General features: G+C 38.2%; 1 protein-coding gene across 1 annotated transcript in view; it reads left to right on the top strand.

Moving 5' to 3' along the window:
• Positions 1-1,133: 1,133 nt before the first annotated feature.
• The window catches only part of LOC149064414 (paramyosin-like), a 46,975-nt gene continuing 35,366 nt past the window's right edge, over positions 1,134-12,742 (top strand). Inside the window, exon 1 of the mRNA XM_089254657.1 lies at positions 1,134-1,816. Coding sequence (XP_089110783.1) covers positions 1,709-1,816 — 108 coding nt within the window. The 5' untranslated portion in view covers positions 1,134-1,708. The remainder of the gene's footprint in view (positions 1,817-12,742) is intronic.

Here is a 12,742-nt window from a genome sequence, read left to right as displayed (position 1 = left end):
TTGGTACTAAAATAAACTAGACGAACGTACAAAACTAGTCCCGCCCCCGACACATCATCCTGGATCAGCTCCCACCTTAGGCTATCCTAGGTCCACGGAGGGGGGGGGGGAACACACGACAACAAGAACAAAATCACGGTAAAGGCAGGTGTGGCAGCCCAGTATTTTGTTTAGTTACGTGATTTTTGAATTTTCGAATAATAAAAATTCACAAGACATCCCAGTGTGTTACCACATACCCACTCTTCCGAACCAGAGCTTGATAACGATGATAGTGAGAAAACTTAAGGGAAACGTGGGGTGGTAATACCCGCGACAAGGATGGACACTATCACAAGGGGCAAGTGTGCATTTTGGTGCTCCCCCCCCCCCCTCCCAGTCGAGTTTCGAGTGTCCACTTGCCGAAGGCTTGGAGCATCAGAGTCCCCTTTCATTCTCTTAGTTTCTAGCCAGGGAACCTTGGAGTATATATTTGACCTTGGCAAGGTTCAACTCTGTACATTTGGAGATTTGGAATAATTAGAAAATTCAACCCCAAAAGAAAGGGAAAACACGATCCACGATTTTTTGTTCATCATAAAAAAAGAATTAATGTGGAAATATTTGCCATAATTAAGAGCGGCAAAATGACTTTGAACCAAAAAACAGGAATTTTTTTTAACACGGGATGTATGGTCAAATACATTTTGTTTGGCTCACAATAGTGTGCAAATTTTCACGCCTAAAAATGTCGGTTTTTTTTCTGGGTATCCCCAAGGCTAAAGCCCTTCCAGCCTCCAACCAGGGTCGGCTTCAGAAGCGGGGCACGAGAATTTGCACCCGTGCGGCAGGTGAGCTCGCGCCTGTCCTATGTGTAGGACCATCATTTTCTCCGTTAACGCAAAAAAAAAAAGAAAAAAAGAAGCAATCAGCATTCATCAGTAATAGCGAAACTGACGGTATCCTAGCAAATAAGTCATGTTTCTCATCACCAACATAAAAATGAGACACACACAGAGAGAGAAAGAGAGAGGGAGAAGTAGAGGAGAGAGATGGAGAAAACTATTCAAGAAAGAAGAAGACGCGATCGGCCGCCCTTAAAAGGCCAGGGGCGTTAACTTCGTGGTTTTTAGGCTCAAAACAGAAACATGAGCACATTCACAGAGAACGAAAAAGCGGGGGAGGTGTCGCTCAAAAAGAAGCTTCAAAGAAAAAAAAGAAGAGAAAACGTCTTCAACAAGAAGACAGCCGTAAAGGAACACTGAGAAAGTGCAAAGAAAACATTACTTGGCGTGGGTGGAGGGTTTTCTTCTCATCATCATCTCGTCTTCCTCATCTTCTTCCAAGTTATTCATCTTCTTGGCTCGGTTTGGTCCATTTTGGCAACAACCGTGTACCTTTGTTGTTTTTTTTTTCTTCTATTCCAAAGAGATTCCATCCAATTTTTTTCCCCCAGTGGAAAATTCTTTTTCATCTGCATCTTGGGAATCTTTGCAGACGTTCTCACTCGGTCCAGGTAGAAACGACGGTGTATCATTCAGGCGCGAGGATACACATACGCCAACGTCCAGTCCACCCTCTTTCTGTTGTCGACTCTTGTCTTTCTCTGTGGTCCGTATAATTCCCCCCTTCAAAAGTGTCGCGGTTCTACTGCTGCTGATACTTCTACAACCAAAATCTTATTTTGTGTCTTCAATTTTTTGAGAGGATTTGATTAGAAGAATACAAGATGTCTTCGGTGAAGACTTCGAAATTCGTTTATCGATCAACTGCTGGTGGAGCCGGTGAGCTGAACATGGAATATGGGACGGATATCGGAGCACTTACTCGGCTCGAGGTACGTCTGTCTCTTTAGATTCATTCTACAGTAGAGTCTCGGTAATTCGAGGTGAACGGGACCGAGACCACCTCGGATTACTGAAAGCTCGGATTATACGAAAAGTAACAGAAAATGACATTTTAAATGTATGTGTGTGGGAGGGAGGAGGTTACCTACTCTTACCTATTTCGCCCTTAATAAAATGGCTTAATTCACTGCCAAGACCCATGGCCTCTTTATAAAAGAGGCTGACAGGAACTCGAGCCCTGAAGGCTTGATATGAATGTTACTTTCTTCCCTTTTCTCCAGATTATAAATTTACTACAATTTTTGCTTGGAGTCCACCGAAGACCCCAGTCTAGAGATCAAGAACTCCCCCCCCCCCATCCTTTCAGTCAAGATCCACCTCAAACTCAAATTATGTGCATTCGTCGAAAAACTGGCACAATGTTAAACAAAAATCGTTCTTGGCGAAAAACAGAGATGTTAAAAGGGAATTCCGAAAAATTCCACCACACCTCGGATAATCCAGAACCTTGAAGGTTCGAGACTCTACTGTAATCACGTTGCCTGTTATTGATGAAATGTCCCGCACGCGTGTCAAGAACTGTCGAATTTCTTCTCGGCCTTGAAGCAAATTTAAAATGAATCCGAACGATTGTCTCAGATTTGGACCATGGTGTCCAAAGATTGCCGATTCATTTGATAGGGCATAATTGTAATGAATATTACAATTTAAGAAGAATCATTTCCCTCAAAATCATTTCAGTGTTCGAAGTACGTTATTGTGGAACTCAGTAGCGTACGCAGTATTTTCTCAACTGGAGGAGGGGGGGGGGGGTTCATTTTTTTTCCATCCCATGAGGGGGGGGGGATAGTGGTTTGTTTTTTATCGTAAAAATACATCATAATCTCGTCTGTTTACAGATGTTGCGAGTTCGATACTCTGTTCGTCCTTGTAAAACATAAACTTTCCTTACACAGGAGTACAACGGAAACGGCGGCATGACCATGGAAAAAGACTGCTGCCGCGAATGTCCCACACCTGGAGGGGGGGGGGGAGTTAGTGAACCAACCTCTCGGTGAATATAAAAAAGGCTGCCGTTCAGAATCGGCAATAAACTGCAGGTCCCGGTCTAATTTGTCCTCGTGTGCAGAAAATGACCGTGGTGCGACAAAAATGATCAATGATATAAAAACAGTCTGGCACTATGTCATTGTTTGAAACGATGCACATTTAGTCACTGTCTGACATTATATGCATACGGGCTCTTAAGGGCATTATTGTCCTCCGGGCAAGCAAAGTGGTTTTTCTGAAGTCCCTGCCTGGGTAAGTTGAAGATGCCTGCTGTAAGGACATGAAGAGGTAATAGTTTTTGTTGGTACGCATGTATATTTTATTCCGAAATAAAGGGGTAAAGTAGATAATGTTGCAGTCGGAATATGGGTATATGGTGTATTTTAGCATCGCCAAAATGGGGTCATACTTCATTTTACATGACGTCTTGAGTAAACAATCATTGTGACATTTTGGTAAGTCAGAGAAACCCTTCATTTATCTTAATTCACAGACCACAGAATAGTTGTAACTGTGATCAATCTGGGCCTGATTTGTGAGTGTTGCAAGTGAGGCATTAGCACAGGATTCCCCCATAATTTGGAGACCCTCCAAAATTTGAACAATATACATTCGCTGACTAATCAAACATGTTTTCAAATCTTGTCACTAAAGAGAAGCGTTTTTGAACGATATTCGGGGGGGGGGGGGGAGGAAGTTTACTCATGTCAGTTTCGCACAAAGCTACCTAGAGTCATATTCGCATTCATGGGCACGTCTCTTTGATATTGTAAACTTACAATAAAATATATTGTCGAGAGGACTGCGTGAATGCGAGCTGATCTCTCCGTAAAAAGCCTCGCCATAGAGAGCAACAGGCCTACAACGGTACAATTATTCAATCATTGCACTTCACTCATAGTTAGGAAAAACCAATGGCAGATGGCAGCGCTACATATAACAAACATTAAAAAGAAACAGAAACAAACTTTACGATGGGTTCACAATACGTAAAAGCACATTACGGCATGTACCAATTCGTAAAAAATTCCGTAGAGGAATGTGTACGAGGTGCATGTACGGTTAAGTAGTAGTCGTTGAGTGGTTAGCCGCTGTGCGGTCGTGTGAGCATCATGCTGGACTCTCATCGCGAGGATCCAGGTTTGAACCTAATTGACGCACCGCGGCGGTGTTCTGAAGTTGGTTTTCTGGTTGGTTCCACCTTCAAGGCGAGAATGCAGGCTAGTCTCCCATTTGAAAAAGTCTCTCCGCAAAGACCTTAAACACGATACTTACATAGCAAGAACATTCATGCACGTTTCCATATTTACTTCAAAATATGGAACACAGGTGGCAGCACTAGCAAGAACACGGGGAAAAAATCAAAACTCTAACAACATAAATATGTTAGGACCACACATATGTATCACACAACACGTACCGTCATTGGTTTGAAATTCCTCATAGGAATTCCTTAGGTGCGAGGTGGTTTTTCGATTAAGTAGTAGTAGTCGGGTGGTTCGGGAGCTAACCTCTAAACGGTTCGAACCCCGATCCGAATATGGATGCCTTCTAACACTAACAAATTCCCTGACCAGATCATACAGATCTCTTGGGAACATGTGAGGATTATGTAATTATTAAAAATAAAAACCGTACAGTTTTTCAGACTCTTGTGCTTACAATACCCATAGAAACAAGACTGTGTAGGAGCAGCACCTTCTAGTCATAGATCTCTAGGAGATGCTGGTAGGAGGGACGTAAATAATCTATTGGAATGGGAATGAACATTTTGCACCTACAGTACAGAACCTGGTGAAATTTTTGAGCACGCGGCAAGTAACGCGGGCGACAACCGCCGCCATTGAATCAGACGACTAGGGGCATCTGACCTCGTCAGCTGAATCGAATCGACCGTAAGGCCGTGCACATAGTGAGGTGAGGTGACCAAGAGGTACGGGAGTGCATAATAGAGAATAGCGACGAAAATAATACTGTATCGTTTTATTTTATACCACACATACTCGAGAAGCGAGACAAAGAAGGGAAAAAAGGCCACTCAACGAGGGGCGTGACTTGAACAATCCCGTTGGTTTTTTACCTTGATCTGTTGATTTTCGCTATCAGCTGATTGGCCTGGTTCTCCGCCTTTTTTTTCCTTTCCCTCTTCTGTGGAGGGATCATCATCATCATCATCACATCCTTATATTTCAGAACCCCCTCCGGTCATACTTGTGTTTCGAATAAATGAATAATAATAAATTAATCGATTACTGCATCACACCCCCATTAATGGCAATTATGAAAAATGTACTTCCATGTTCACGCGTGAAAAAACCGGAACAAGTGGCTGGGGGAAGGGGGGGGGGAGAAATAAGCAATTTCATTGCGCATGCGCAGACACGACAAGACACGTAAAATCCCAATTCGGCCGGCTGTGTCAATGGTCAGTTTACTCTTGCGAAAGATCGTTTCTAGTGGACAACATTCTCCTACTTTCTGTGAAATGGGATTAGCCTAGCGCAGTGTTTTCCAAAGTTGCCAATATCGCCAACTTTGAAAACCGTTGGTCTAGCGAATGCAGAAAAGTGCGCATGATTTGTTTATCGCTTCAAGTCACTTCCAATGGACGACTAGCCTTAAGCGTTTGGAGTAACGCAATGAGAAGGATCAAGGCAAATTAAGACGAAACAAACAAACAGTGTATAGTAACATTATAGTGACGGACTCGCGATGCGAGGATCCGGGTTCGAACCCCACGGTGGTGGTCGGCTGAAGTTGGTTTTCTGTGGTTCCCAACTTCAAGGCGCAAATGCGAGCCGATCTCCCCGTTAAAAAGTCTCGCCTCAGACAGCAACAGTCCTACAACGATAAATCATTCAATCATAACACTTCACTCATAGTTAGAAAAACTAGTGACAGATGGCAGCACTACACATAACAAGCATTACAGAGAAACAACAAAACTTCACGTCAGGTTTCACTACACGTACACGCACATTCCCGCATGTACCGATTCGTTGGGGGGTGTGGGCGGGACACATGTGTGGTGTAGTAGTAGTAGTAGGTAGGGCCTCCAAAAAATGGCTCGGGGATCCATGATGTTCTTAAGTCAGCCACCTCGTTGGGCAATTTGCCTGTTGTGGCGTTGTATTTGTATTTGTATAAATTTCAACGTGTTTTGATACAACATGGGTGTCGCTTTAGAGTATATACTCTATTTCATCTGAATACTACATCTCGTAGTTGCAACTAGTATAAATAGTCCTCTGAAGAATTCAAACGAATTGTTGTATAGTGGTAATTTGAATTTATGGTTTACTTGCCAGCACTGTGAAGCGATGTCTATCCCAGGAGTAAACCCCAATCACCACACGGGGTATTATATACAGGGTGAATAGGCAGCACCCCCTGAGAAAAAAAGACTCCTCCTCTCCCTTCTTTATAAGTGAGTGTTTGTATAGGTAACAGCACGCACAGCAACCGTTGATCCTAGAGGCGTACTTCCAATTAGAAAAAGTATCCAAATATCGTGTAGTACTCAGATACGTCATTCATATTGCAAGGGGGTCGTACAGTTATTAAAACAGAAAAAATTTTCATACGGACACCCTGTGCCCAAAAACCCAATTAGAAAGTTGTTGCCCCCCCCCCCTCTCTCCTGATGCCAAAAAAGCGTGTTTTTAAGAGCAATATTCGCTGAGATATTCGAATTCGAAAAACGGAGGAAAGGTGGGTGGGGGACATATTAAATGATTGTAAATCCTTTTACCAGGTATATTATTTACCAGTATTAATTTATATTTAGTAACTGTAACTACCAGTATTCATCTCTTGTGAGGGTGTGTTCACGCTTTCGTGAATACTCGTATATATTGATCAGGGGCGTAACTAGAGAGGCGGCAGAGAGAGCAACTGCCCCGGGGGACCAAATTCAGGGGGGGGGGCAATTTTAGGTGGGAACAAAGAACACCGTCATAAATTTATGGAATTTCAATGTTGTGGGGGCGGCAAAAACCTTAGTTACAGCCCTGATATTGACGGATACAATTCGTTGTGCCTGCCAAGGCATTGAAGAAAAAATGGCTATTTAGACATCTTGACGATGATCTCATTCCCATAAAGATAGTATTTTCTTTCACAACTCAAAAAACTATAACAAAGCGTGTTATATTGGCGAATGAAATGCTATAACGCGTCTAGCACGAGAAGGGATTTGGCCATGACTTTTCCTAAAAAGAAAACTGTGAGGTTTTAACAATTAAAGTGAGACACAGGAAACTTTTCCGCCATCATTAATCATTAAGTACAGAGTGTCCCAGAACTTCGCAAATAATTTTGAAATTCGTGAAAATGGAAGGAATTGGTATATTTGAAATCGGTTTGCGAAAAAGTTAATCTCACGAAAGAGGAATTTTAATCACACACAAAAAGTTCGATATTTTATCGATAGAGGGCGCTGCACGCCATTCCACAGGAGTTACTTCCATGTTCAAAACGTTCGTAAAACTTCAATCGGCGATTCGTGGGTGAGGTAAGACACAACTTCATCAAAATTTCTCTATCCATCAATGGCCAGCATCACAAAAGAAAACACCTTACATAAGCCTTACATTTCCAGTAACAGGAAAATTCAGAAATGAGCTGTTAATGGTATACCCTGCATTTTATAGGAATCTGATTTACATATTCCCAGTGACTTGCTTTCGTGCAGCAACCTCTATCGACAAAAAAATTTAACTAATTTCTTCTTCTGTACCAAAAATAATCCCCTTTCGAGAGAATAACTTCTTTTATGCAAACCGCATTCAAACGTACCGCTTCCTTCAATTTTTATGAATTTCCAAACAACTTACGAATTCGTGTACGAAACAACTTTACGAACAAAAAAAACAAATACTTAGAGGTATCACAAGAGATATTTCTTTCTTTTCTCTATGTCTCAATGTTATTATTTCAACTAATGATCCCTTCAACGCACGAGACGCCTTTCTTGAAGGAGTATTTGAAGTGACAGTTCAGAGATGTCACTTGTCAGCTTAGAAGTGGAATAAATATTACAAGCTCTTCTGTAAAAATACCAGGAAGATAGAACTCAAGAAATAACAAGAAAACCCTAAAAAAAAAATGTACCAAGAAAAATAGGATCTTGCTTGAACCTTTCCCACGTCCTCCCTCAACTCAAGGCTCTTAAAAGCATCCAAATGTTACAAAAAGACACGTCATTCGCGGAATCAACCAATGAGAGAAGCAGGGAAGTGAACATTTTTTTGAGAGAAATGGCAGTTAATTTTGGCATCAGGCAGCCAGTCGGATGCCAAAGTATATATATTCAATCCTTCACACCACGAATATTTGTTATTTATACGTATGCATGTGATACACACACCCTCACTTTTTTTGGGCTCTAGATATTCTTTACAACTGGTGTTTTACGGCTCGTCTGATGGTGTACAGTTACGATGATTATGTGGCTGTGAACATTTTCTATATAGCACGCGAATATTATAAATTTTGAGGGTTTCAGAGGTGTTTTATTGAATTAAAGGGGTTGATCAAATTGAAAGGTTAAGAAGAGGAGAAATGCGTGGATCAATTATAAGTAACTGACCTAGAAATAAAGGATGGCAGTATCGCGTTTCCAGTGGTGTATATGGTTGCCAGAGCCGCCCTAGGGTTGTGCGACAGGTGCCGTCGCAACGGGCCCAGCACCTACAGTAATAATAATTTCTTTCATAAATTCTGTATAGAATTCTGCATATTCATCAAAAAAGAAATAATTCTGGAAATTTCTTAATTTTCATAATTTTTAGAATTCTGAATTTTCACCAGTTTCTGGAATTATTTCATTTATTCTGAATTTTTGTTGATTTCTGGAATTATTTCTTTCATTTATTCTGAATTTTCGACAATTCTAAAGGTATTTCTCCCATTTATTCTGAATTTTCTTCAATTTCTGAAATAATTTCTTTCATTTATTCTGAGTTTTCGACAATTCTAAAGGTATTTCTCCCATTTATTCTGAATTTTCGACAATTCTAAAGGTATTTCTGCCATTTATTCTGAATTTTCTTCAATTTCTGAAATAATTTCTTTCATTTATTCTGAGTTTTCGACAATTCTAAAGGTATTTCTCCCATTTATTCTGAATTTTGTTCACTTTCTGAAATTATTTCTTTTATTTATTCTGAATTTCGCTAGACGCTGGAATTATTTCTTGCATGTATTTTGAATTTTCTTGATTTAAATTTTCTGAATTTTCGATTCCCCTCTCCACAAAATATATTAAATTCGGTGTAAGGGGTTAACAGGCACTTCATTGTTGCAACATCCCTTTACGTACAGGGCCTTCAATATTTCAGACACTGTGGGCGAAATTGAACATTTCCACGAATCCCGCGGGCCGCCAAGTCACACCGAGGTATTCTTTTCGGTTATCCAACAGAGTTCCTCAGATTTATTAACACTTTTGTTAACTCTGAATTTATTTCTTTCATTAAATTTGAATTTTTAACTTCCTCCCATTAATTAATTCATTTAATGAATTATTTCTTTTATTAAAACTGTCCCGATATAGTTCTAAAACTATTTTTTCATTAATTATTTTTTTTCAATAACTCTGAAATTATTTTTTTTCAATAACTCTGAAATTATTTTTTTTCAATAACTCTGAAATTATTTCTTTCATTAGAAGTTTTTCAGCATTTCTGTAAATCCTGCAATTACATATACTTTTTGCGCCATTTGGGCACTAATGCTCACTACTGGAAAAATTTTTAAGACCCCCCCCCCCAATTTTTTTATCTGATATACAGGGTGTCCCGTAAGTTCTAACGAGGTCTTTATCTCATCAACCGTTTGCCGTAGAAGTATGGTTTCAATTTGAAAAATACTTAAAATGCGCTCAAAAACTATCCTGTACTAATTTTGAGAATAAAAATACGTCGTGTCACAAAAAAAAACAAAAAAAAAAACTAAACTTTTATACAATCCCCCTGCTCTCTATCTTTCAATTAGAAACATGTTGCCCTGTCTCTCCTGAGGACAACAACAACAACAACAAAATTCCACATTCCTAAATTCAATATTTACTGAGATATTTGAATTCAAAAATCTGATAAAAGTTGGGGGGGGGGAAACCCAACACAAATAGGGGAAGGAAGCGTTGTTTGTAAGTTTTTGCGTCTCAAAAGTGGTACAGGGTAATTTTCGAAAGAATTCGAGCATTTTTGAAATTCGAACGGTTGATCAGATTAAGGCAGCATTAGCACTTACAGGACACCCTGTATAATAAACACTTTTCATAGCCAACTATGTGCTTTCAATGATGTACACCTGTGTGGTTGCATTACACCCATATCAGAATTATAATTTGTTATAAACCGGACTTTCATTAAAACGGAAAACCTTCAGCCCCCTATTAGTCCGTTATAATGAGGTTCTACTGTAGCTTAAAAAAAAAAATCGGAAGACGATTGAATGAATTTGAAAGAAAACGAACTCCCCCCCCCCCCCCTTACACTTCCATCAATACTGTGCATCTGATACATTACCAGGGCTGTCTTAACCCTTAAATGCATGAATTTTTTTCGATCTGATAATTCTTTTTAGTTAATGACACGGATAGGAAGCCGGAAAAATCATTTAAAACGATCTATTTCGAATTTTACTGCTTATACAGGGTACTTATAAAACGTGCAAAGCCTCAAAAATCGCACTTAAAATAAATGTATTGAAGTAATATTACATTCCAAATATATACATATTTAACTACCTTCTTTTTGATTCAAAACTATAGTAAGGGGAAAAAAATTCAGGTCGCAAACTTCAATGTAAAATGAAAAGGAATACACAAACAAAATATTTTAACAAATAAGCGAAAGCTCAGCCACACGCGCTCTGCAACAAAGAGTCGTTGTCGTTAATTGGTTCATCTACCAGAAAATTCAAAGTATAAAATGGGAAGAAAATGACCTCACACACCTATAGTGCAAAGGTAATTCTGAATTTTAATCTTCAAACTGGCTGCAGTAATGAACTGTTTGAAGGTTCCTTTGTACATGAGCAAACCTATGAGTTTAAGGGTTGACACGTAGAGAAGACCTTAAACACTTTTTGGGAGGGGGGGGGGGCTTTATTTGCAATTCTCAGGATGGGGGGGGGGGGCAGTAAGCATCGAAAAAGGCATAAACAATTACCCAATTTTTTAGAGATGATTGGAAGCCCTCTTAATAAAGTAAATAATTTCAGAATAATTGAAAGCAATTAATCTTATCATAATTGAAAAAAATTAATCTCATCATAATTGAAAAAAAATTAATCTCATCATAATTGAAAAACAATTAATCTCATCATAATTGAAAAAAAATTAATCTCATCATAATTGAAAAAAAATTAATCTCATCATAATTGAAAAACAATTAATCTCATCATAATTATTGAAAGAAATTAATCTCATAATAATTGAAAAACAATTAATCTCATCATAATTGAAGAAAAATGAATCTCATCATAATTATTGAAAGAAATTAATCTCATAATAATTATTGAAAGAAATTAATCTCATCATAATTGAAAAAAAATTAATCTCATCATAATTGAAAAAAAAATTAATCTCATCATAATTATTGAAAGAAATTAATCTCATAATAATTATTGAAAGAAATTAATCTCATCATAATTATTGAAAGAAATTAATCTCATAATAATTATTAAAAGAAATTAATCTCATAATAATTATTGAAATAAATTAATCTCATCATAATTATTGAAAGAAATTAATCTCATCATAATTATTGAAAGAAATTAATCTCATCATAATTGAAAAAAAATTAATCTCAGAATAATTGAAAAAATAATTTCAGAATTATAAAGAAAGAAATAATTTCAGAATTATAATGGAAGAAATAATTTCAGAATTATAATGGAAGAAATAATTTCAGAATTAGTGAAAGAAATAATTTCAGAACAATTGAAAGAAATAAATTCATAGTAATTGATAAATATAGGCTAATTTAAAAAAAAAAAAAGAAAAACAATTTTTGAAAATATTGAAAGAAATAATTTTAGAATTAGTTAAATTGAGAAGCCATTTCAGAATAATTTCGAGAAAAACTGTAAGAAATAATCAATAAAAAAAGAATTTTAAATTTGGTGAAAGGGGAATTCATTTTCAGAATTTATAATTTGGTGGCTCGAAAGCTTCGGGAAAAGTTGTAATGTGGCCCCGCAATTAGTGAAAAACTGAAGACTACTTGTGTAATACGCCACACTTGGCTTTTGCAGATTGTGCCGAGTATTTTTTTAAAGTTCTCGTCGCCTTTTTTATTTAATCGCACATTTCGAGTTATAAATTTCAGGATCTCCCCTATGATTTCAACGTTCTATTTTACTGCTATCATATAAGCGTTGCTGTTGTGAATTTCCAATAGAAGTTGGCTGAAAGCCGAGTCTGGAAGCCTTTGGGCGTGGATCAAAAATGCTTCCCCCTATGTTCGAAAAATTTCCAGCAGTAACAGCTGTTGTTTGCCTCTCATCGACGAGGAAATGAACAAAAAATGCGGCTCTCTAGAGCCCATAAAATATGTCTCGACTTGTTAAAAGCAGGGGACGCACGTGTTCAACGTTGAGAGAAAGGAATAACTATCCAGCCTTAGCATACGTATGCAAAAGTTCTTTTCTGACAAAAATAGGCCATAAAATATTCGTTCATTGAGATATACCAAAGAAAGAGGTACAGGCAAATCGGCAATTTTTGGCATCGTCAAACATCACTCATTCCGAATGATTTGAATTCGTATGGATTCGTATACCGGCTGGCGTCACCTTATAAACGTATTCTTCAGGCGAATGACTCTTATTTATCGTTAATGTGCTTATCTGGGGGG

This window comes from Pholcus phalangioides, unplaced genomic scaffold (assembly GCF_987345545.1).
Source record: "Pholcus phalangioides strain wild (caught in Gottingen) unplaced genomic scaffold, Ppha-v1.0 ptg000042l_1, whole genome shotgun sequence".
Lineage (NCBI taxonomy): Eukaryota > Metazoa > Arthropoda > Arachnida > Araneae > Pholcidae > Pholcus > Pholcus phalangioides.
This window is presented reverse-complemented; position numbering and strand designations above follow the sequence as displayed.